The 26,184-nt window shown below is 44.1% G+C and overlaps 1 protein-coding gene and 1 long non-coding RNA gene across 2 annotated transcripts in view; one reads left to right on the top strand and one right to left on the bottom strand.

The window, feature by feature from the left end:
- Positions 1 to 26,184, top strand: part of bltp3a (bridge-like lipid transfer protein family member 3A) — a 58,022-nt gene that overhangs the window by 7,175 nt on the left and 24,663 nt on the right. Inside the window, exons 3-9 of the mRNA XM_061795776.1 lie at positions 5,107 to 5,145; positions 5,329 to 5,420; positions 5,486 to 5,675; positions 11,496 to 11,636; positions 17,414 to 17,584; positions 17,829 to 18,009; positions 18,089 to 18,175. Coding sequence (XP_061651760.1) covers positions 5,107 to 5,145; positions 5,329 to 5,420; positions 5,486 to 5,675; positions 11,496 to 11,636; positions 17,414 to 17,584; positions 17,829 to 18,009; positions 18,089 to 18,175 — 901 coding nt within the window. The remainder of the gene's footprint in view (positions 1 to 5,106; positions 5,146 to 5,328; positions 5,421 to 5,485; positions 5,676 to 11,495; positions 11,637 to 17,413; positions 17,585 to 17,828; positions 18,010 to 18,088; positions 18,176 to 26,184) is intronic.
- On the bottom strand, positions 6,305 to 14,728 carry LOC133488259 (uncharacterized). Its single transcript, XR_009791592.1, has 3 exons — positions 13,257 to 14,728; positions 10,913 to 11,074; positions 6,305 to 6,515 (listed from the first exon to the last, which is right to left on the bottom strand). It is a non-coding gene; the product is annotated as an uncharacterized LOC133488259 (long non-coding RNA).

Raw genomic sequence — 26,184 nt, 5'->3', positions numbered from 1 at the left:
CAAATCATCGTTTTCTTCTAAATTACGCACAATTTGATGTCCCCCAATAAACGCTAAACACTAAATATAAAAAAAATAATTTGGAAAAATATAGCATGATGTGTCAGAAACTGATAGGCTTAATCAGCATTCTGTCATCTACCCTTGTGGTGCCTTGGGTGAAGATTACTTTTTTTAAACAAAAGATAGTTGTGGATTATAGCTTTAACACTCTCTAACTATCCATCCATCCATTTTCTTCCGCTTATCTGAGGTCGGGTCACAGGGGCAGTAGCTTTAACAGGGAAGCCCAGACTTCCCTCTCCCCAGCTACTTCATCCAGCTCTTCCGGGGGATCCAGAGGCGTTCCCAGACGAGCCGGGAGACGTAGTCTCTCCAGCGTGTCCTGGGTCGTCCCTGGGGTCTCCTCCCGGTGAGACATGCCCGGAACACCTCAGCGGGGATGCGTCCAGGAGGCATCCTAATCAGATGCCTGAGCTACTTCATCTGGCTTCTCTCAATGTGGAGGAACAGCTACTCTACTCTAAGCCCCTCCCGGACGACTGAGCTTCTCACCCTATCTCTAAAGGCTTCTTTATACTTGCGTGGACGCCGACCGCGCTGACGTCACTGCTGCTATCCCGCACGCAGTTTGCCTTTATACTTGAGCGCAACCCACGTACGCTGTTTTGAAAGTATGCTGCAGTTATCCTCCAAGTCTGGGGTGTCGCTACGGCTGGCATTGGCTGGGACGCTACAGGGTGGAGTTTCCTCTTCATTTTGTGGCCGTTTCTGGAAGCCATTTTTATTTTCCTTTCCGTAACAAGGAACAAAGCAACAACAATGCCGACCGTGGAACAGTCTGCTAGAACAAATGGACCTAGATGACCAGATGACACGTTTAATTATGCTGCAAAATCGATCGAGAAGGCGGCGGTGTAGGTGCTATGTGGAACCGGGAAGAACGCTGATTATATCATCACAGCATGTGACTAAAACGGACCAATCATGAGAGATGATCTCCGCGGCATTCTACGCACAGCAACAATTTTTACCGTGTGCGCGTCAAGCGACGCATAGGGGCCGCGCGGGCCAATTTGTCGGTCACGTGATACAATGCGGGTGTACATACAAAAGCTTGTGACCGTAGGTGAGGGTAGGATCGTAGTTTGACCGGTAAATTGAGAGCGTCGCCTTTTGGCTTAGCTCCTTCTTCACCACAACAGACCGATACAAAGTCCGCATCACTGCAGACACCGCACTGATCCACCTGTCGATCTCCTGCTCTATTCTTCCACTCCTGAACAAGACCCCAAGATACTTGAACTCCTCCACGTGGGACAGGATCTCATCCCTGATCTGGAGAGGGCACTCCACCCTTTTTTGACTGAGGACCATGGTCTCAGATTTGGAGGTGCTGATTTTTATCCTAACTGCTTCATACTCTGCTGCGAACCACTCCAGTGAGAGTTGGAGATCACGGCTTGATGAAGCCAACAGAACTACATCATCTGCAAAAAGCAGAGATGCAATACTGAGGCCACCAAATCGGGCCCCCGCTACGTCTCAGCTGGGCCTAGAAATTATGTCCATAAAAGTTATGAACAGAATTGGTGACAAAGGGCAGCGTTGGCAGAGTCCAACCCTCACCAGAAAAATCTGACTTGCGACCAGCAATGCGGACCAAAGTCTGACACTGGTCGTACAGGGACTGAACAGCCCATATCAAGGGGTTGTACTCCATACTCGCGAACATGGTCGTACACCTTCTCAAAGTCCACAAAACACATGTAGACTGGTTGGAACTCCCATGTACCCTCGAGGATCCTGCCGAGGGTGTAGAGCTGGTCCACTGTTCCACGCCCCGGACGAAAAACCACACTGCTCCTCCTGAATCCGAGATTCAACTTCCCGATGGACCCTCCTCTCCAGCACCCCTGAATAGACCTTACCACGGAGGCTGAGAAGTGTGATTCCCCCTGTAGTTGGAACACACCCTCCAGTTCCCCTTCTTAAAAAGGGGAACCACCACCCCGGTCTGCCAATCCAGAGGCACTGTCACCGATGTCCACGCGATGTTGCAGAGGCGTGTCAACCAGGACAGCTCCACAACATCCAGAGCCTTTAGGAACTCCAGTCCAGAGGACTGGTACTAGAACCCAAGCCATGTGTGGAGGCGAGCCCGACTATATCTAGTTGTAACTTCTCAACCTCACACACCAGCTCGGGCTCATTTTCCTGCCAGAGAGGTGACATTCCACGTCCGTAGACCCAGCTTCTGTAGCAGGGGATCGGACCAAGGTCCCTGCCTTCAGCCACCGCCCAGCTCACACTGCACCCGACCCCTATCGCCCCTCTCACAGGTGGTGAGCCCATGAGAAGGGTTACCCACGTTACCCTTTCAGAATCAGAATCATCTTCATTTGCCAAATATGTCAAAAGCACACAAGGAATTTGTCTCCTGGAGTTGAAGCCACTCTGAGAGACTGTAATTCCCAGGAACTTAGTCTCGACGGTTAACACAAGGCAGTTGGACAGCGTAAGGGGCATCTGTGGCCCTTCTGTGGTACTTCGCACAGTTCTAGAGATCTATTGAAGATCTGTGTAAAGACTGGAGCGAGCTGGTCCGCGCAGAGTTTGAGGCAGGATGGGGACACAAGGTCTGGGCTTGCCGCTTTGTTAACCTTCTGTTGTTTGAAGATGCGTCTCACATCCTGTTCGTGGATGGTCAACGCAGAAGTCAGAGATGTTATTGTGGTGCGGCTGTGTGGGTATGGGGTGTGAAAGTGTCCCTTTCAAATCTGCAGTAGAAGGTGTTCAAGTCGTCGGCTAGTCTACTATTGGTCTCAGCTTGGGGGGATCGTCACTTGTAATTGGTTAGCGATTGTAATGCATGCCAGACTGATAGAGTTGTTAGCGCTAAACTGTTTTTATAACTTTACTGCATAGTTTCTCTTTGCACTGTTAATTTCTTTGGTCAGTTGGTTTCTAGTGCGATTGTACAGGGCAGGCCCCACTTTGATATGTGTCCTCTTTAGCCTGGTGAAGTTGCTTAAGTTTGGCAGTGAACCACGGCTTGTTGTTATTGAATGTGCGAAATAACTTTGTTGGTACACACATCTCTTCACAGAAACTGATATAGGATGTGACAGTGTCTGTATATTCTTCCAGCCTGCGAGCTGAATTTTCAAAGACACTCCAGTCTGTGCAGTCTAAACAGCTTTGAAGTCTATCTTGGCTTTATTGGTCCACATTTTCACTGTTTTCACTGTAGGCTGTGCGCAGTTAAGTTCTTGCTTAATTCACTTAATACCGACAATACAAGCATTGATCAGATGAGCCCAGGGCTGCACGAGGTATGGCAGGGTATGCGTTATTTAGCGTAGTATAGCAGTGGTCTAAAATGTTATTTTTCCTGGTAAGACAGCCGATGTGCTGCTTGTATTTAGGGAGTTCGTGGTTGAGTTTAGCTTTGTTAACGTCCCCGAGAATAAGGAGGGGTGAGTCTGGGTGTTTTTTTTCAATTTCGTTTACTTGTTCAGCGAGCGTTAGCAGTGCGGCGTTTGTGAGACGGAATGTAAACACCGGCAAGAATGAAAGATGCAAATTCATGTGGCGAGTAGAATGGCGTACAGTTAAAAAAAGAGTGACTCTCAATGCGGGCTGCAGTGTGTGCTGAGCTCCGTGATGTCCGTACACCATTTTTCATTGATATATGAATGATATATCCCCCGCCTTTTGTTTTCCCCGATAACTCTGCCCTGTGAAGATGGAAGCCGGGAAGCATTATGGCGCCGTCGGGGACAGCCTCACAAAGCCAAGTCTCCGTAAAGCACAGGGCGGCGGAACGTCCGAAGTCTTTACTGGTCTTTATCAGAAGATGAAGCTCATCCATTTTGTTGGGTAGGGAGCGTAGATTCGCGAGGTAGATCGACTGGAACGCCAATCTGTATCCTCTCTTGCGGATTTTCACTTGGATGCGGCTCGCTTCCGTCTGTGGCCTCGCCTTCGCCTCCATGCGCCATAGACCGCAGTCGCTGCCCCGGTGAGTAAGTCAGGGGGTAAACTGAGCGGATTTGCAAAAGTTGGTGAAATAACTTTCACTCACATTCACACCTACGGTCAATTTAGAGTTGTCATTTAACCTACCACGCATCTTTTTGGGATGTGGGAGGAAACCGGAGTGCCCGGAGAAAACCCACACAGGCACGGGGAGAACATGCAAACTCCACACAGGGGAGCGCGGGGATTGAACCCCGGTCCACAGAACTGTGAGGCAGACGCTCTAACCAGTCCTTCACCGTGCCGCACAACAAACTCTAAAGACAAAAAAATTGGCAGGTCTCCGCACCATCGAGGTGTTCTAGGATGAAGTGCAGTCCCGTGTTGACTGCGTCATCCGCAGCCCTGTGCCCGGCCGAGTCTCATGGGTGCCGGCCCGGCCAGCAGGTGCTCGCCTTCAAGCCCCACCTCCAGGCCTGAGTGGGGCCCCGGTCACCCACGTCCGGGCAAGGGAAAACGTCTTCCTGTAATTTTTGACATCATAGGGTTTTTTGAAGAGGTGCTTTGTCTTGTCCCTCACCTAGGACCTGTTTGCCATGGGTGACACTGCCAGGGGCATAAAGCCCCAGACAACTTAGCTCCTCGGATCATTGGGACACACAAACCCCTCCACCACGATAAGGTGACGGCTCAGGGAGGGTTTTCTCTCACTAATTAATAATAAAAATAGGTATAAAAACAAGCAGAGAATGGAGATTCCCTATTTGTTGTCGAACGCCATGTTGGTGAAAGAGGTTCTTATGGCCGTGCCAGTAAACTAGCACATTTTTAATGAAGAGAACATTTATGGGGAAAAAATGCTGAATTCCAAAAAGCTGCCTGCATAAATCCTAAAACTCAACCTTTTTTTTTTTTTTTTTTTTAAGAATTGATCTCAACAGGAATGCAGTTTGATATTGTGTTTAATCCCTTTTGCCTTAGTTGACACATTGAGAGGTGCAGGAAAAAGTCTTGGTTGCTTGTTTGCCTGTGTCACGCTGTGGGAGCCTTTGTGCCCACTGAATACAAAAGAGTGGAGAATTTTTTGAGACGGCCTTCACTGACGTATTCCTCTTGTCTTTTCAGATACAATGGACAAAGTTAAAAACAAGCCCCATCTGCCTGGTAAGAATTTGCCTCTGTGTTGCTACAAATTTCTGCCACACTTGGCTTGTCTCTTTACATCCCGATCATTCTAGTCTCCACAGTTTTCATTTCATAGGTAGTGTTCTTTATACTTGGGAAGTATTTGCCCACATTTCGTTTTTGTACATGCTCAATTCTATACCAGTTTCTTCTTTTCTGCAGTTCCTGGATAAGGTGGAAGTAGAAATGAGGACATGTGAGGAGCCACGTCCTCCCAATGGCCCCTCTCCTATTGCCATCACAGCAGGCCAGAGGTAAGCCTGCAGGAAAGCCGCTAAAAGGGAGCACTTTGGCTCACATTTGCTGTAACTGTTCACAGCGAGTATGGCTTTGCGGAGAAAGTGGTGGAGGGCATGTCTGTTAGAATCAACTCCATCACCATCAAAGTGCAGGCTCGGGCCTTCCATGCCTCTTTCGAGCTGTGGCAGCTGCAAGGCAACAGCCTCAACCCTAAGTGGCAGCATGGCGACCTCCGCTCCACCCGCATCACAGACCCAAAGAGAGGAGAGGTACCACTGCAGCATTTAATCCTCTCCACATTGTTTTTATGTTCACGGTGTACTGTGTATAGTTTGTCACGGCTGTTAAATATTTATTTAAAATGCATACAATCGTCTCCACATTGTTACTCTGAAATGAAATTCAATCCATACTTTAAAGCAGACACTGGGCATTCCACTGCAGAAGTGAGCAGCAATGAGGAGGGTCATTGGTTGCGTTGTGACTGTAACTGCTAGTGCAAAATAACAACAGTGAACAAACAACAATGTGGAAAAGTGGGGAAATAAACACACAGTCTATTAACACTATTTTAGGGGACAACTAACAAGAACACAGCATTTATACAACAGTTTACAACTACGTGCAGTGCCGCTCGGCATGCTGGGGAGACCGCTGACGGTACACAGTCTCATCCAGTGGTTCATAAGCTTAAGGGACAGACCTCTCTTCCTCACTGGATTGTAGACTCAAACCTGTGTGCCAGCTTGAAAGTGTTCCACTCTACAGCGGCTGTCGTATGTCCTCTTTTGGCAGCTACCAGCCTCATTAAGAGTCTGGCGGGCCACATCGGGCTCTTCCCGAAGCCGATCTCGCAGCCTGCCGTAGTGGTCCAGTTCAGGTTCACCCTCCACCTCTGGGAGTACAGGGCCTTCATCTCCAAGTCTAGCATGGAAACAGCTGACCATGCAGGTCGTTGGCCTGCTTCAATCTATCCTTGGACACAGTCAAGGACAGGGTCATCCTTCTGTTCCTGCTGGAACTGTGCTGGGTCAATGTCCTCCCATGCTCTGTGCCGCAGTTGACACGGTGGGGCTGTCAGCAACCTGGACGTGGGCATCCTTCAAGGGCTGTGCGATATGGCGAAAAAATATTAGTGCGATAATGGCACATGCAAAATGGGTATCGCAAATGTGTGATAAATTAATACTTTTATATAGTATTGTCTGCTTTGTTGCATGTGTGTGGCATTTATCTGAGTTTGACAAATCAGATGTGACCTTAAATGTGCATTGCCATCCACCCCCCAAGATACTAGTCTTCTATTGGCTAGAGTGGACCCATTGGCGTACAGTGAGCTTCTCAGCAGCAGCAAGCAGAGGAAGGAAGAATGGCAGACGTGGGAGGAGAGGAAATGAAAGAGGATGAAAACGATGAACAACTTGTGCCTAAAATCAATAACATGTCTGAAATATGGGACTAGTTCGGCTTCAGGAGAGAAGACTTATCCGAGATGAAGGTACAAGGCAAGTCATGTCAAAGAATAGTGGCTACATTGAGAGGAAACTCAGTCACTGAGCACAAGCACAAGAAGCTATATGAAGTCTACTTAATACTCCCAAAACTACTAACGCAGAGGCAAATTGCAAAAAGCATATCCATAGACAACCATTGATGAGGGCTTTGCTAGTGTCACTCCTTATGAGAAAACTTCAAAGCGCCACAAAGCTATTGCCGCAACTGTTGCACGTTTTGTAGTCAAATGCATGATACCAATTAGTATCGCAGACAACGAAGCCTTTTTGGATCTAATGAAGGAAGTGGACCGGAGATACCATATTTACGAGGCATGCATAGCGACTATAAAGGCTAAGATGCATGAAATTAACTTTTAAGCTAGCGCCACAGACCGATGGTCCAGTCGCAGAACTGAACTCCTTATGAGCTTTACTGTTCATTCTCTCAACAAAGACTTTGAACTAACAACACGGTGTCTGGAAGTTGCATATTTCCCTGAATCCCACATTAGTGAACGCATAGCCAGCCAGTGCTCTGTGGGGTGTTTTGGCAAACTGGGGATTGAAAGAAGAGAAATAAGTGTCTATTGCAACAGACAATGGCGCTAATGTAGTAAAAGCTACAGAACTCAACAAGTGGGTCAGACTACAGCCACCTCTTACATCTGGCTATCGGTGAGCATGTTTTATATATTGTTGATAGTAAAATGTTTGTGCCACATAATATACTGAACAAAAATATAAACGCAACACTTGTTTTTGCTCCCATTTTTCGTGTGTTGGACTCCAAGATCTAAAACTTTTTCTACATACACAAAAGGCCATTTCCCTCAAATATTGTTCACAAATCTGTCTAAATCTATGTTAGTGAGTATTTCTCCTTTGTGAGATAATCATCCCACCTCACAGGTGTGGCATATCAAGATGCTGATTAGACAGCGTGATTATTCCACAGGTGTGCCATAGGCTGGCCACAATAAAAGAGCACTCTGGAATGTGCAGTTTTATCACACAGCACAATGCCACAGATGTCGCAAGTTCTGAGGGAGCGTGTAATTGGCATGCTGCAGGAATGTCCACCAGAGCTGTTCCTCGCAAATTGAATGTTCATTCTCTACCATAAGCAGTCTCCAAAGGCGTTTCAGACAATTTGGCAGTATATCTAACCGGCCTCACAACCGCAGACCACGTGTAACCGCACCAGCCCAGGACCTCCACATCCAGCATGTTCACCTCCAAGATCGTTTGAGACCAGTCACCCGGACAGCTGCTGGAACAATCGGTTTGCATAACCAAAGAATTTCTGCACAAACTGTCAGAAACCGTCTCCGGGAAGCTCATCTGCATGCTCGTCGTCCTCATCGGGGTCTCGACCTGACTGCAGTTCGTCGTCGTAACCGACTTGAGTGGGTGAATGTTCACATTATATGGCGTCTGTCGTGTTGGAGAGGTGTTCTCTTCACGGACAGCCATTGAAGAGGAGTGGACCAACATTCCACAGACCACAATCAACAACCTGATCAACTCTATGCGAAGATGTGTTGCACTGCGTGAGGCAAATGGTGGTCACACCAGATACTGACTGGTTTTCTGACCCCCCCCCCCCCCAGACCGCCACAATAAAGCAAAACTGCACATTTCCAAGTGGCCTTTTATTGTGGCCAGCCTAAGGCACACCTGTGCAATAATCATGCTGTCTAATCAGCATCTTGATATGCCACACCTGTGAGGTGGGATGGATTATCTCGACAAAGGAGAAATGCTCACTAACACAGATTTAGACAGATTTGTGAACAATATTGAAATCCCCTTTTGTGTTTGTAGAAAGTTGTAGATCTTTGAGTCCAGCACACGAAAAATGGGAGAAAAAACAAGTGTTGCGTTTATATTTTTGTTCAGTGTAGTTTAGCCTTAATTACAATTAATTAGATCAGAATATATATACAGTAGCATGCTTATTTTGCCACATTACAAACATGTATTTTTTTCATTAAATAATAAAATTTATTTATGGACGTTAAATATCGCAATAACATCAATATCGCAATATTCAACATCAATATAGCATATCGCATGATTTTCCAATATCGTGCAGCCTTATATCCTTCCCATCAGTGGGAGCACACGAGGGCTACTACCATTGGCACCAGCACATCGCGCTCCTCCAGACGTTGGCAGTGTCTACACTGCTCGCAGGGTTGTCGCGACAGGGCACCTGCATTCGCGTGTTGGCACCTGGGCTGATGGCGGATCTCAACAGCACCGCCCCAAGACCCACGTCACTGGCATCCGTGTCAACGATGAAGAGCTGCTGAATGTCAGGGTAGGCCAGCACTGGAGCAGGAAAAAAGCACGCCCACATTCCTCAGTCCATTTGAACAGCTGGCCTTTTTGAGTCAGTCGATACAGTGGGTTGGCGATGGTGCCAAAGTCCTTCACAAACCTCGCACCTCCCTGAACTCTTTTGGCACAGGCCAGTTCTTTACAGCCTCAGTCTTTCCAGGGTCGGTTGCCACCCCGGCTGCATTGTCGATGTGCCCCAGGAAGGCTTTCTCTTGTGTGAACAGGTGGCACTGTTGCCGGAGTCCAGCTTGGCGGATGGCAGTGAAGACTTCCTTCAGTTGGTCCAAGGCGTTCTGGAAGCTGGCAGCATGGACCAGGAGGTCATCCAGGTAGACCACGCAGCGGTCAGATGGAATGTCAGCTAGGATCCGCTCCATCAACCGCTCGAAGGTGGCTGGGGCATTACAAAGCCCGAATGGCATCACCTTGAACTGCCACAGTCCTTGGCCTATGGAGAATGCAGTCTTGGGGCGTGCCAAATCCTGCCATTAGCCGCTTGGCAGATCTAGTGAGCTGAACCAGCAGGACCCGCCAATGTAGTCGAGAGTGTTGTCGATATGAGGCAGGGGGTATGAGTCCTTTCGGTTGACGACGTTGAGGAGGTGCTAATCCACGCAGAACTGCCATGTCTCATCTTTCTTCCGAACCAGGACTATAGGTGCTAACCATGGGCTGGTCAACGGTTTGATAACTCCCGCTGCAAGCATTTCTTGTATCTTTTGCTCGGCCACTGCACGTTTAGTGAAGGATAGGCGACGTGGTCACAGGCGGATGTGGTCCGATGACCCGATGTCAATCTCATGTTGGACCAACTTGGTGCGGGTGAAGTCCTCGTCCTTGGCAGTGAAGATGTCGGGAAACAGATCTAACAGTTCTCGAAGTTGGATCCTCTGGCGTTTGTCCAATCCATCACAGCTCCAGTGGTACAGCTCCTCGAAGGCTGACTTGGTCTCAGTGGAAGGTGGTTATGTAGCAGGCTTGTTCCCTTTAGCTGGGTACAGTGATGCGGTGGAGGTAGCTTGATTGGTCTTGGAAAGCGGCTGCGGTACCTGGATTGTTCCCTTCGTTGGCAAGGGCGACTTGAATTGCTCCTTGGCCAACCAGCTGTTGAACTGCGCTGCCAACTAAACCTTGGTGAGATACGTCTCAGGGGGTCCTTCTCCATTGTAATGCAGCAGCTTAACTGTACACCATTGCAGCAGTATCTCCAGTTTCGTGTAGAGTGGCAACGGGGCACCGGAAAGGCCTATGCTGCGAGTCTCCACGGAGCACTCATGGGAGCTAAGATCACTTCTCACCTGCTGTTGACGGGGGTTGCTCGTCGCCTCCTCAAAGCCCCTGGCCGTTCTCTTGGCATCCGCTAACCCGGCTCCGTCAGTTTACATGGCCTCTCCCACTTCATAGGTGAGTTGCTGTCCTTCCCAAACACTCCCACATCCTTATAATACAGTTGACAGTCGACTGTGGAATATTTAGGAGCGAAGAAATTTCACAACTGGACTATTACAGTTCCACGCTGGAATTCACTGAGCTCCTGAGAGCGACACATTCTTTCACAAATCTTTGTAAAAACAGTCTGCATGCCAAGGTGCTTGATTTTATACATCTGTGTTTATGGAAGTGATTAGAACACCTGATTCCGATTATTTGGATGGGTGAGTGAATACCTTTGGCAATATAGTGTACTTCCGGGAAGAGCTTGCCACTTTTGGGACGTGGCTCCCGGGAAGTGGTCTCGTAGTTGAGGCTCACTCCTCTCGTCAAGAGGATCCATCTTCGGTCCCTTCCTTCAATCTCCTGAATTGTGGCTACCATCTGGAATCCCACTTCTGACACCAATGTGCCAACAGTGAGTTGCAAAGACAAGAATGAGGCACTGAGGCTTTGAAGAAGCGCTTTACTTGTTAATGGTCGCAATGCAACTGTCACTCCTGGTGCAAAATAATGATTAACCGTTCACAAACAACAACGTGGAAAAGTGGGGGAATGAACACACAAAAGTATATTAACACTTTTAGGGGATAACTATCATTAACAAGAACACAGCATTTACGTATACAAAACTTCACAACGATGTACAATGCCGCTCTGCATGCTGGGCATTTCTCTGATGCTACAATACTACACTGTGTGCCACGTGTACCTTCAGTAAGTTATTAAATCAAGCCTATTCGATCAGTTCCACCTCCTCTTCCAGCTGATGACTGTCATGTTTGACTGCTGAGTGTGTTGCTTATGTTTCCTCTGCAGGTGTTGACGTTCAAGGAAATTAACTGGCAGACTTTGCGCATCGAGGCAGACGCCATCGAGAGTGATGACCAGGATTTGGGTAGCACCCCGTTACGGCTCATCACTAACCAGGGACGCATTCGCATAGCTCTAAAACGCAGAGTGAGATATAAACTGCTATATTTGAATTGATATCCTCTTCAGATTAATTTTCCGTTAAGTTGCATAAATGTGTGTAATGGAAACTACATTATTCAGGGATCCCAGATGGTATGGTATCGTAGCATTTTTTTTTTCAGTCCTTGTGCAACATAGAGGGCGTCGAAATTACTTTTCCAGAGGCCATGTCACAAAAACATTACAAAAAAAAAAACATTAAAAACTACTGATGCACTGAAATGAAAATTCTTGACCGAAAGCGGAAACACCGAAAGAAATTATCAATCAATCAATTAAACCTGATTTGTAAGCCCTTTTCATACAAAGTGCTCTTCAAACAAAGCGCTTTACATTAATTAAAATATAAAAATAAATCCAAAAATAAATAATTCCTGCCAATTATTAATTATAAAACTATGCCAATTATTAGTAAAATTGCATTTATGGCTATGACTGCAGAGGTGCCAACCTACAGAAATTCACTTTCAGAACAATTTGTCTGAATTTCCATTTGTTTTAAATTATGTCAAGAACATTACTGTGGGACAGTTATTGCAGTATATGAAATAGCATAAAAGCAATTCTGAATACTATTCTATTTCACAACATACTTACTCTATATTCATATTTGTAATTGTCGAGCGTTATCGTATGTTACAGTATTTTCCTCTATGAACACTAACTAATTCGCCTGCTATTTGCTCTTCAAAGTTGGCCAATCTCCGCTATAATGCGGTTCCAGCCAGACCAATGTGACAAGTTTACTGTACCACACAATCACTTATTTTAGTGTTTTGTGACTTCATGTGATAGCTTAGCGATTAGCATGGTGCTCTGTCTGTCTCATCTTACGCCCTTTCCTTCGTTGTTTCGATACTTGTCTAAAAGTGTAGTTTATTTGCTGTCATGGAGGCGTTGATTAGTTATGTATGCTGTGTTGACAATGGAAGCAAGGCACACGTTTGCCTCTGCGGCTCGGCATCATATTTAGCTGTGTTAGCTTTAGCTCATAGTCAGCTAGGGCAGCACTAAATAGCATGCAACAAGCATTCCACCCCAGAGCAGCGGAAAGCAGTGAGATTGGGTGACAATAGGAATGCTCTGTTTGGGCTAGTAGCCGCTCGCATGATGATGGAAAAGCCACGCGGTTCCCATAATTTATCACGACATGCATATTTGAATTATTACAGCAGTAGACTTTACGCCGATCTGATCAGTGTTATCGGTACCGGACGATAATTAGCATTTTATGCTGATCGGCTGATCGGCTTTCATGTCGTAAATTGCAGATCCGATTAATGACGTCATTGATCGGCTCCACACAAGACATTTAACTCAGTGACTTCGATGTGTATGAATCCAAAAGCTAGTTTATTTTAAGCCTTCTCACGTGTCTTGTTGCGCAGTACTGTAACTATCTGACGGCCAAAAAAGGACTATTTTCCGGTGTCTCAACGACACATAAGTTATTTGCAGTCTGTGCACAAACTTGCTGATCAGTGATCGGCCCCAAAAATCGTGATTGTGTAAAGCCTAGTCAGCCGTGGTTTTTGCCTTGGATCTCTTCCATGAATCCCATTCCCCCCCCAATCTCTTCCTTATTGTTGTGTCATAAACACTGACCTGAACTGAGGCAAGGGAGGCCTGCAGTTCTTTAGAAGTTGTCCTGGGTTCCTTTGTGCCCTCCTGGATGAGTCTTTGCTGTTCTCTTGGGGTAATTTTTGTAGGCCGGCTGTCAGGTTCAAGACACCTAAAACACTTGTAAAAAATCAAGACAGACACAGAGAGAGTTCAGTTTTCAGACTTGCAAGGAGAAAACGGCCAAAGTGTACCTAGTTACAGTCTCCAACCATTTTCTGAGTTCACTCTGCCAGATTCTCTCTCTTTATTACTTTAGGGCAGTTCCCTTGTTACATATGAGTTACGTCAAAAAGGTGGGGGCATACATGCTTGTTGATCAGCACATAACACTCTTTGTTGTGGTTGAGACAGTAGAAGAATTATATACTTCTTATCAAGACACAGGAAACTCCTCGGCTCAAATTTGTCCTTGCGCCTGCAAGGACATGACTCATCCTGTGGGAGAAAACTTTGCACGCAGTGATAAAACATTTCTCTCACTAGAAGTAAGCAGAAAAGCACAACACATGATAACTTATTTACATTTTTCCCTCATTTCCCTCCTGTTTATCATGTTTTTGCTTATGTTTCACATCACTTATTTAGCAGCCGCTTCTTCTGATTTTTGGCTGTAAGATCATTATCATGAACACAAGACATGAAATGCTTTATTTGATCTCCTGAGTTGAATCAAATAATGTCCCGATCTCCATTTCTTTATCATCATCGTCATCAGAACTATCCTGGTTCTATTTTGTTAGAAGGGGGTACATTTGTTCTGCACGATTGCTCATAGGTTGGATTGCGGTGGTGATTCATCTATTCAGAATTGCTCGTAAACATGGAATACAGCAACATCCACACAATGTCAGTATTGCAGCAAATACTGCTATTGATATTAAAATTGATGAGGCCAACATCTTATACTTGCCAAACACTTTCATCCATTCGTTCCACATGGATGTCCACGCCAGAATGCTCTTTCATCTTGCGGTTGAGGGTGCGCAGGCCATCAATGGCCCTGGTCAGGCTGCCATCTGCAGCGGTGTGTACAGCACAGTGCTCCAAACATGGCACACACATCTCCTCTCTCCGCAAGCAACATATCTAGTGCAATTCCGTTCTGAAATTACATTAAAGATGTGGCAGCCAGTTGTTCATGTACGGCCTCAAAACCGTCTTGTGTCCAGTTTCCTAACGCTGTACATTGTAGTGGATGTAGTTTATTCGGTCTACGTTTTTATTGGTTGTACACCACCAACAGATTGTAGATTCAAACCTTGCTGCTACTTGATCTACTAATTTGTCTTCATCAGGTACCCCTCTTGGAATTCCAATTGCATCTATGTAAGTTGGATCTGCCTGGGAGAAAGTTTTAATATATGTTTCAGCAGAAGGTACCTCTGGCCTTGGGTGTTATCAGAAAAGGGAGTCATCCTAAGAACATCCTTCAGTAATCTACCTTGGATGCTATAAAGAAGAAAAAGGGAGTCATCCTAAAATGTGGGCACCCCTCTGGCCTTGGATGTTTTGGAAATGGAACTTATTTGTTAAAGAAAGGAGTACAAATAGAACAATCCAACAATTCCCCTGTTTACATAGTGGAACTATGTAACATACCCTAAGCAGTACTACTCTTATGTGGAAGGCTTATAAGAGGATATATAAACAATGTAGTCATGAGCTAAGCATTCTTCATAAAGCAGTACTACTCTTGAGACAGGCCAAAAACCTCCCCATATATTGATTTGAGGAGGGAAAAAGACAAGTCCCGTAACATGCTAAGAGAAAAGACATTGTATATTCTTCATCAATAATTCATCCATTTTGACACGACGTCATCTTGTGTGAGCAGAACTTCAGGAGTAGGAGCTCCTTCGGAGGACATCAACATCTGTGATTCCGGCTGGATCATATTCTTTCCCACCATCTTGACACACAGTGTCCTCGTACATGGAATAATACAGCATCCGAAAAGCAATAACAAAGTAACAGCAGTAACAATCATGTCAAGGGCCATGCGGTATAATGTCTTTACATAACACCTTCACTACTGTTAGTGCGTCAGGATGTTTTGTGGGGAACAGCTCTTATCCATTGAGAAAATGCATCAACGATGACCAAACAATACTTTTTCCCTTCACTTTGGTTTAATTCAATAAAGTCCATGTGAATTATTTGAAAGGGGTATTGAGGTGCAGGAAATTTACCTCTCCCGGGCATCAAATTGCCTAGCACAAATCATACATGCTCTACAAATTATTATTATTTTTTTTTAATAAGAATTAAAACCATAAGTTGTATAATATTGATTTATCTGTTTTAAAAAAAATAAAAATTAAAACCATAAGTTGTATAAGATTGATTTATCTGTCTTACCATCCCTCCTGTTGAGACGTGTTGAACCATGGCTCAATACTGCTGCCCATTTATATAAGTTTTTTGGTAAGACAGGTTTACCTTTAGGACAATTTTTACATTATTTTTTAACCATTGTTCTTTTTCTTTTAGTGGGCTTTGTTCTTGCATTTCTTTCAGAACTTCATTGTCTAGTTCCTTATTTTCTAGATTTAGTATTTGCTCTTCCCCTTGTGCTGCAAAGAGATACTGTCTGTTCCGGCTGCATGTGCAGCGCATTTGCATATTGCTCGTTTTTGTTTTATTTTTATAAACTCTTTTTCTGCTTCCTCATTCCACTGTAATGGTGATGTCATCTTTAGGTCTTCACTGTACATGAGTTTGTTTAAAGGTGCAGTTATTTCTGCATAATTGGGCACCCATGTCCTACAGTAATTTGTTAGTCCCAAAAATGACATCTGTTTTTTTTTTTTTTTTTTTTTAGTGGTTTGGGAGCTTGTAAGATAGCTGTCTTTCTAGCTTCTATTATTTTTCTTCCTCCTTTACTCAAATTATGGCCTAAATACTTGTTCTTTGCAGAATTGGAGCTTATTTTTGCTCACTTTATGTCCCTCGTCTGCCAAGTGTTTTAGGAGAGCCAAAGTATCACTTTCACAGGTACGTTTGTCTGGGGAGGCCAGTAATATGTCATCTACGTAGAGTAGGATTTGACTTTCCCCAGGGGTTTGGAATTTTGTCATACTGGCACTCATAACCTGTGAATAGATAGTTGGGCTTTCACAATATCCTTGTGGTAACCTTGTGTAAGTATATCTTTTTTCTTCAAATGTAAAAGAAGTGGCTATCTTTGTGTATTGGTACCGAAAAGAAAGCGTTACTAAGGTCTATGACTGAAAATACTTTTGCATCTGATCTTAATGAATTTAGCAGCGTATACGGATCAGGCACACATGGTGCCCTTTGTATTACAGCATTGTTTATTGCCTGCAGATCCTGTACCATACGCCATCCTGTTGACGGAGCCTGTTTTTTGACCGGGAATATTGGCGTATTACACGGCGAGTCTGCGCATTCAATTATTTCTCCTGCTTTTATTAAATCTTCAATCACTGGTTTAATACCTTCTTTAGCATCTGGTTTTAGTGGATATTGTCTTACACAAGGTCTATATTCTGTTTTTGGTCGTATTTGTACCGGTAATGTTCCTTTCACTCGCCCTACATCAGTGGCGCCTTTTAGACCACAATGTTATAGGCAAATCTTTAAGTATTATCTCTTCCTCCTCGGTCAGGCGAATGTGTCATTCTGGGCTTTTATGTAGGTGTACTCCAATTTTGATTCTTACGCACCAGAAGAGTGCTTTTCTGGTGAGACCTGTTTTTGCACTGGTCCACGTATTTACTGATGTAGCTACCCAATCTGTAGCTCTTTCGCACTCTTCCACCATTTTTGAAAGATCTTTCCACTCACTGTGGTAGTCCTTGTAAAGTGATACATGTGGTGGTGTCCATTCTTTATGTAATGCCTTTGCTTCCGGACTTAGCGTTACTCCGGCTACGGAGGTGCTTTCCGCGTCCGAATAGACATATGTATACAGCCCTTATTTATATATATTTTTTCCATTCCTCTATTTTATTCCATGCTGGGATCCCTGAGAATTATATTACTTTCATTTAAAGCAATCTAATGTGTATGTGAGGTAGAAGCCATCAGAGCATTGTAGTTTAGAAGGAAAGTGCATGAAAAGTGTTTTCTCTTCAATCTGTGCATTTGGGTCACAAATGCTCCATTGTTCCATCCAGATAAAAGACTGCAACGTGTTGGCCTCCAAGCTGCTTTTTATTCTGGATGACTTGTTGTGGGTGCTCACCGACTCTCAGCTCAAAGCCATCATCCGCTATGCCAAGTCCCTCAGTGAGGCCATGGAGAAATCGGCTCAGCAGAGGAAGAGCATAACTGCGGAGTCCCTGCAGGTCCTGCCTATTGTGATGTAGTCAATGAAACTCAAATAAAATACTCAGAGACTTGATTTTATTTAATCTGAAAAACATATTTGGAGTCTTGCAAATTACAATTCCCTGTGCTTTTCTGACACACATTTTTTAAATTGCGTTGAAAAAAAATTCAACAAGGTGACCAATAACTTCAAATGTGATCCCTTGCCTATTTTTTTTATTACTAGATATTTACTGGCCACTCCCCCCTTGTGTATTGTAGACTGCTCCTCCATCACCTGGGCTTCACAACTTTTGGACAGAGCCAACATCACCTCCTACTGGCTCAGCAAACAACATGAGTCAATATTTTGATCACTTTGACGTGAAGGAATCTTCTTACCACACTTTCATTTCCCGCTTAGACCTACATGTATGCAATGACAGTTCCTCAGTGCCTGAAGGTAAATGGGACAGACTTACGTTAAAGTACAATGATCTTTGAAAGCACTGTCACTCACACCAACTACAATATATTGACAGATGTAGAAGAACCACCGGGTGTGCAAGGCGCAATGCAGTTGACGTTCAGGAAGTTGGGCTTTGACTACTATCCTGTTCACAGACCTGGTGAGTGGGAAGAGCCCTCCTCATTTTACTGCCCTAAGTTAAACGGTGTGCTGCCGCATACTCATTTGTGACTCGCTGTTCTATGAGAATCACAGTAAATAGTATATCAATAGCCAGTGATGGTGTACGCCACATATTCGCGGTTCGGCATTTGTGGATTCATCTATTCGCAGATTTTTATTTATTTATTTTTTTTAACATATCCACCGTTATTTGCAGAGCGCCCCGCTTATTCACAGTGTTATTTTCTGCCCTGCTAATTTGTTTATTCCCCTATACTCTTTGAATAGCGGGGGTTCACTGAACAAGAACAGGAAGTTTCTCATTCTTAATCATTTACATTTAAATGTATTTGCTGTAGTTGTCATTTAGCTGATTTGCTTAAGAATAAATTCCTTTTTTACTGTAAAAGAGTATTTGAGTATTAAGGAAGAAAGGGGGGAGGAAATTATACATTTCTCGGCAGTGTGCTACAATGTCGTAGCTGATGGGATTATACCATCACAAATAGCGAGCGTCAACCAATCACAAATAAGATTACTCAGCGGTCTAGTAATCAGGAAGATGCCTGCTCTTTAATATCAGGTTGTCAAAAATAGCTTAGTTTTTATATTTTGTTGACGTGGTGAACGTTGATACGCAATCAGCATCTGCATTTTAAATTATGGAGATCTTTTGTTCTGATTTCCCAAAAAAAACAAAATATTGAGAAGCAACAAGACAGACAAATAGATTTGTGGATGTGACTGTGGGTATGTGTGGATGTAGATATGTAAAAATATGTTTATATAATATATAAAGTCTGAGAGATATATATATATAAAGTCACAATATTAGGGATGATTAAATACAAAAAACTGTAATCATGCTATCAGCAAAGTTTTTTCAAGACATTTTACTGATTTAAGTTTAAAAAAAATAGGCATGAATTCTCACCATTAGAAGGTCATAGTCACTGAAATCATGAGCAATTTCAAACAAAAACATTGTACTGGCCAATTTACAGTTTAAATCATAACCCCCTTATTTGATACGATCTTCATAATTCTTGCATTCTTTGGACTTGAGTTTTTTGAAAATTTCGGCTTGAATTTCTTTGGAGGATGTCAGAATAGCCTCCCAGCTGCTCTTTGAATGTTAACTGCCTCCCACTCTCGCATATCTTTTGCTTGAGGATGCTCCAAAGGTTCTCAATAGGGTTGAGGTCAAGGGAAAAAATACAAAAAAAAGGTGGGGGTATTAAACACACAAGTTTCTCTCCTTTTCTGCCCATAGCAGCCAATGATACAGAGGTATTCCTTGCCAACATGAGACGGTGCATTGTCATCAATGTATAAAGATGATTTTGTTAGGGAAAGCACGGTTCTTCTTTTTGTACCATGGAAGAACATGGTCAGTAAAATCCCACATACCTTTTTAGAGGTCGTTTTAACACCTTCAGGGACCTTAAAGTGGCTGACCACCTCTGTCCCCCTGATTCCGGCCCAAAACATGACTCAGTCACCTCCTTGCTGACGTCAGTCTTTTTGGGACATCCAAAGCAAAGAAAGCAAGATGGCGCCTACCCGTGTGGTTGCCTCGGTTACGTGCTCTTTAGAATCCTCGATGTTTTTGTGTTTTTCGTTCGTCTTTGGAGACATTACGTTACTCACTTACACAAGGGAAGACTTGCTAAACATTAGGGAGTCTACACCGGACTTTCTTTCAACAACTTTCACAAATCCGCTCAGTTTTTTCTCTGAGTTACTCACCGGTGGAGCGGCTGGGGTCAACGCCGCATGGAGGTGAAGACCACAAAGGGGGAAGCGTGCCAGCATCCAAGTGAAGCTCCGCAAGAGAGGATATAGATTGTCGCTCCTGTCAATGCACCTCGCAAATCTACGCTCCCTACCCAACAAAATGGACGAGCTTCATCTTCTGACAAAGACCAGTAAAGACTGTGCCTGAGCCTGTGCCCTGTGCTTTACGGAGACATTGCTTTGTGAATGCATCCCTGATGGTGCTGTAATGGTTCCGGGCTTCCACCTACACCGGGCAGACCGCGTCACTGAGTTATCGGGGAAAACAAAAGGTGGCGGGATATGCTTCTATATCAACGAAAAATGGTGTACCGACGTCACGGAGCTCAGCGCACACTGCAGCCCAGATTTAGAGTTGCTGTTTTTGAAGTGTAAGAGAGTCTACTCGCCGCGTGAATTCGCATCTTTTATTCTCACCAGTGTTTACATTCCTCCTCAAGCTAGCACAAATGCCGCAGTGCTAACGCTTGCTGAACAAGTAAACATAATTGAAAAAAAAGAACTCCCAGACTCACCCCTCATTATTCTCGGGGACTTTAACAAAGCTTAACTCAACCACGAACTCCCTAAATACAAGCAGCACATTGACTGTCCTACCAGAGAAAATAACATTTTAGACCACTGCTATACTACGGTAAATAACACATACCGTGCTATACCTTGTGTAGCTCTGGGCTCGTCTGATCACTGCTTAATTCACTTTATACCAACATACAGGAAAAAACTTAAATGCGCGAAGCCTATAGTGAAAACGGTGAAAAAGTGGACCAACGAAGCAAAGATAGAATTTCAAAGCTGTTTAGACTGGAGTGTCTTTGAAAATTCAGCTGGCAGCCTGGATGAATGCCCGGACACTGTGACATCCTATATCAGTTTCTGTGAAGAGATGTGTGTACCAACAAAGTCATTTCATACCTTCAATAACAACAAGCTGTGGTTCACTGCCAAACTTAAGCAACTACGCCAGGCTAAAGAGGACGCATATAGAAGTGGGGCTAGAGCCCTGTATAATTGCGCTAGAAACCAGCTGACTAAAGAAATTAACATTGCAAAGAGAAATCCTGCCTCAAAGTCTGTGCGGATCAGCTTGCTCCAGTCTTCACACAGATCTTCAGTAGCTCTCTGGAACTGTGTGAAGTCCATCTTGTTTCAAACGCTCCTCCATCATCCCAGTCCCCAAGAAACCTGCAATCTCAAGAGTGTCACGGGTCCCTTCCTGGACCCCGTGCAGTTTGCCGACCGAGCAAACAGGTCCGCGGATGACGCAGTCAACTTAGGACTGCACTTCATTCCAGAAAACCTCGACAACAACTCTTCACAACTATGTACAGTGCTGCTCGGTATGCATTTCTCCGACACTACAATACTACCCTGTGTGCCCAGTGTACCTTCAGTAAATTATTAAATCAAGTCTATTCGATCAGTTCCACCTCCTCTTCCCGCTGATGACTGTCATGTTTGACTGCTGAGTGTGTTGCTTATGCATCCTCTTCAGGTGATGATGTTCAATGAAATTTACTGGCAGAGTTTGCGCATCGGGGCAGACGCCATCGAGAGTGATGACCAGGATTTGGGAAGCACCCCGTTACGCCTCATCACTAACCAGGGACGCATTTGCATAGTTCTAAAATGCTGAGTGAGATATAAACTGATATATTTGAATTGATATCCTCTTCAGATTAATTTTCCATTAAGTTGCATAAATGTGTGTACCGTATTTTCACGACCATAAGGTGCACTTAAAAGTCTTAAAGCCTGTGCACCGAGTTCCAAAATGTGTAAAAGTTGTTTTTGTGACTTCGATGAGCGCTCCGCTTGATTGACTGGGAGCATTTCCTGCCGACACGCTGCTTATATAGAGGAAAGGCGGACGTGACTGAGGACAGCATGCGAACGTAAAGGGAAGGGTACACGTGACAGAGGATGCTAGAGGCATCCCCCCAGTAGGTATATAGTGCTGGGGTGTGCATTGTGCAAAACATCGGTTTGGCTAAGGACCCCCGAAAATGGCACCTACGAAGAGACACTCTTACGAAGCACAGTTTAAACTGCAAGATATCAGTTACGCGGAGGAACATGGGAATCGAGTAGCCGCGAGCGAATTCAAAATCAACAAATTCATGGTTCGCAAGTGGAGGAAGCAGGAAAACAAGCTTCGCCAAGTCAAGACGACGAAGCTGAGTTTCCGCGGAAACGAGGCGAGGTGGCCCGAGTTGGAAGGCCAACTCGAGCAATGGATTAATGAGCAAAGAACAGCCGGGAGAAGCGTCTCTACAGTCACCATTCGACTGAGTGCAATAACTCGGAGCTTGGCATCATTCCGGTTCGAGCTTTCGTAGAAGCCGTCATCATTTCTGAGGAGCCGCACGGCAACGAGACTGACAATGACGAGAGGGAACAGCTGGACAAGTTCTCCATCAAACACGCCAGGTGTTTGATGGAGAACTTGTCCAGCTGTTCATTTTGGATACAGAACATGAGGACTTTGATGGATTTGTAGATGAGGATTGATTAAAAAAAAATAACGTGAGTACATTTTTAAATATTTCAATAAAGTACAACTGAACTCAGTTTTGCTCCCGCTGCCTTTTTAAGAACAGTGTTTTAGCGTGCATGCATGCTACCGCATGTTTTAAGCTAGCGTATGTTTTACCATGCCTGCGCCCAATAATACGGTGCGCCTTATGTATGTGTTAAATACAGAAATGGACCCTGTAACAGAGACTACGCCTTTTAATACGGTGCGCCTTATGGTCGTGAATATACGGTACTAGAAATTACATTATTCAGGAATCCCAGATGGTATGGTATCGTAGCATTTTTATTTTTTTTCCAGTCCTTGTGCAACATACAGGGGGTCGAAATTACTTTTCCAGAGGCCATGTCACAAAAACAACACAAAAAAAAAACATAAAAACTACTGATGCACCGAAATGAAAATTCTTGATCGAAAGCGGAAACACCGAAAGATATTATCAATCAATCAATCAAACTTTATGTGTAAGCCCTTTTCATCCAAAGTGCTCTTCAAACAAAGTGCTTTACATTAATTAAAATATCAAAATAAATAAAAAAATGAATACTTCTCGCCAATTGTTAATTACAAAATGATGCCAATTATTAGTAAAATTGCATTTATGGCTATGACTGCACAGGTGCCAACCTATAGAAATTCACGTTCAGAACAATGTGTTTGAATTTCCATATTTTTTAAATTATGTCAAGAACATTACTGTGGGACAGTTATTGCAGTATATGAAATAGCATAAAAGCAATTCTGCATACTATTCAATTTCACAACATACATACTCTATATTCATATTTGTAATTGTCGAGCGTTATCGTATGTTACAGTATTTTCCTCTATGAACACTTACTAATTCGCCTGTTATTTTGTTCTTCAAAGTTGGCTAATCTCTGCTATAATGCGGTTCCAGCCAGACCCAATGTGACAAGTTTACTCTACCGCACAATCACTTATTTTAGTATTTTGTGACTTCATGTGATAGCTTAGCATGGTGCTCTGGCTCGTCTTATGCCCTTTCCTTCATTTTTTTTTTTATACTTGTCTAAAAGTGTAGTTTATTTGCTGTCATGGAGGTGTTGATTAGCAACTTATGCTGTATTGACAATGGAAGCAAGGGACACGTTTTCCTCTGCAGCTCGGCATCGTATTTTGCTGTTAACTTTAGCTCATAGGCAGCTGGGGCAGCACTAAATACAACCCAAATTCCAGTGTATTTGGGATGTTGTATTAAACATAAATAAAAACAGAATACAATGATTTGCAAATGATGTTCAACCCATATTTAATTGAATACAAAGACAAGATATTCAAGGTTCAAACTGATAAACCTTGTTTTTAGCAAATAATCATTAACTTTTATAAATTAAATTTTATGGATGCAACACGTTCCAAAAAAGATGGGACAGGTGGCGAGAAAGTTGAAGAATGCTCATTAAACACCTGTTTGGAACATCCCACAGGTGAACAGGCTAATTGGGCACAGGTGGGTGCCATCATTGGGTATAAAAGGAGATTCACTGAATTACTCATTCACAAGCAAAGATGGAGCGAGGTTCACCTCTTTGTGAACAAGTGCGTCAGAAAATAGTCGAACAGTTTAAGGACAATGATCCTCAACGTACAATTGCAAGGAATTTAGGGATTTCATCAGCTACGGTCCATATCATCATCAAAAGGTTCAGAGAATCTGGAGAAATCACTGCATGTAAGCGGCAAGGCCGAAAACCAACATTGAATGCCCGTGACCTTCGATCCCTCAGGCGGCACTGCATCAAAAACCGACATCAATGTGTAAAGGATATCACCACACGGGCTCAGGAACACTTCAGAAAACCAATGTCAGTAAATACAGTTCACCGCTACATCCGTAAGTGCAACTTGAAACTCTACTATGCAAACCACAAGCCATTTATCAACAAAACCCAGAAGCGCCGCCGGCTTCTCTGGGCCCGAGCTCATCTAAGATGGACTGATGCAAAGTGGAAAAGCATTCTGTGGTCCGACGAGTCCACATTTCGAATTGTATTTGGAAATTGTGGAGGTCGTGTCCTCCGGACCAAAGAGGAAAAGAACCATCTGGCATGTTATGAACGCAAAGTTCAAAAGCCAGCATCTGTGATGGTATGGGGCTGTGTTAGTGCCAATGGCATGGGTAACTTACACATCTGTGAAGGCCCCATTAATGCTGAAAGGTACATACAGGTTTTGGAGGGACCATTAATGCTAAAAAGTACGTACAGGTTTTGGAGAAACATATGCTGCTATCCAAGCAACGTCTTTTTCATGGACGCCCCTGCTTATTTCAGCAAAACAATGCCAAACACATTCTGCACGTGTTATAACAGTGTGGCTTCGTAGTACAAGAGTGCGGGTACTAGACTGGCCTGCCTGCATTCCAGACCTGTCTCCCATTGAAAATGTGTGGCACATTATGAAGCGTAAAATACGACAACGGAGATCCCGGACTGTTGAACAGCTGAAGCTGTACATCAAGCAAGAATGGGAAAGAATTCCACCTACAAGGCTTCAATTTGTGTCTTCAGTTCCCAAACGTTTATTGAATGTTGTTAAAAGAAAAGGCTGGCACATTGGACGACTGGTTAGCACATCTACCTCACAGTTCTGGGGACCGGTGTTCAATTCCTGGCCCCGCCTATGTGGAGTTTGCATGTTCTTCCTGTGCCTGGGTGGGTTTTCTCCGGGCACTCCGGTTTCCTCCCACATCCCAGAAACATGCGTGGTAGGGTGATTGAATACTCTAAATTGCCCGTAGGTGTGAATGTGAGTGCGAATGTTTTTTTGTTTCTATGTGCCCTGCGATTCGCTGGGGCACCCTGAACTGGCTGCCAGCCAATCGCAGGGCACATACAAACAAACAACCATTTGCACTCACAGTCACACCTACGGGCAATTGAGAGTCTCCAATTAAGGCATGTTTTTAGGATGTGGGAGGAAACCGGAGTTCCCGGAGAAAACCCATGCAGGCACGGGGAGAACATGCAAACTCCACACAGGCGGGGCCGGGGATTGAACCCGGGTCCTCAAAACTGTGAGGCTGACGCTCTAACCAGTCGTCCACCGTGCCGCCCCCGATGAAGATGTCTATATGAGGTTGGGAGGCAGAAGCATAAGATCTGTGAGGGTGGGAGTCAGTTCACATCCAAACAGCAGCTCTGGGAGGCTGTTGTAAGAATTGTGAAGTTAAATAAGGGGTCTAATGTTTAAATTTAACTTGGCCTGTTAAAATGTTTTTGATTGAAATAGCTTTTGCTTTCAGTAAATGTGACTTCCTAATTCTGCAAATTCAACAAATGACTTCATTTCTTTATAACCTATAAAATATTTTGAAAATGAATTGGAACAGTACATTTAAATCTTATAATTAAAAAATATACTGTCATTGACGGTTTGTTCAACATTTGAATTATACTCCAACATTTGATGACTTAAAAATTATGCTGACTTTCATTTGCATTGATTAGTTGGGTAAATCTAAGAAAAATATCCTTTGCATAATAATTTGGAATATGGTGTTGTGTTCATCTGTGGCCAACCGATAGCCATCGGTTTTGCTGCGATTTAAAATTGTAATTATTGGTGAATGGCGTTGGAACAACGCAGACGTTACAGCACATCAGCTTAAAAAGTCTCTGTTTCCGGGTTTTAAGCATAAGCGAGGCCCA

The sequence above is a fragment of the Phyllopteryx taeniolatus genome, chromosome 1 (genome assembly GCF_024500385.1).
Source record: "Phyllopteryx taeniolatus isolate TA_2022b chromosome 1, UOR_Ptae_1.2, whole genome shotgun sequence".
Taxonomy (NCBI): Eukaryota; Metazoa; Chordata; class Actinopteri; order Syngnathiformes; family Syngnathidae; genus Phyllopteryx; species Phyllopteryx taeniolatus.
The sequence above is the reverse complement of the archived record's forward strand: the minus strand, read 5'-3'. Positions and strand labels throughout refer to the sequence as shown.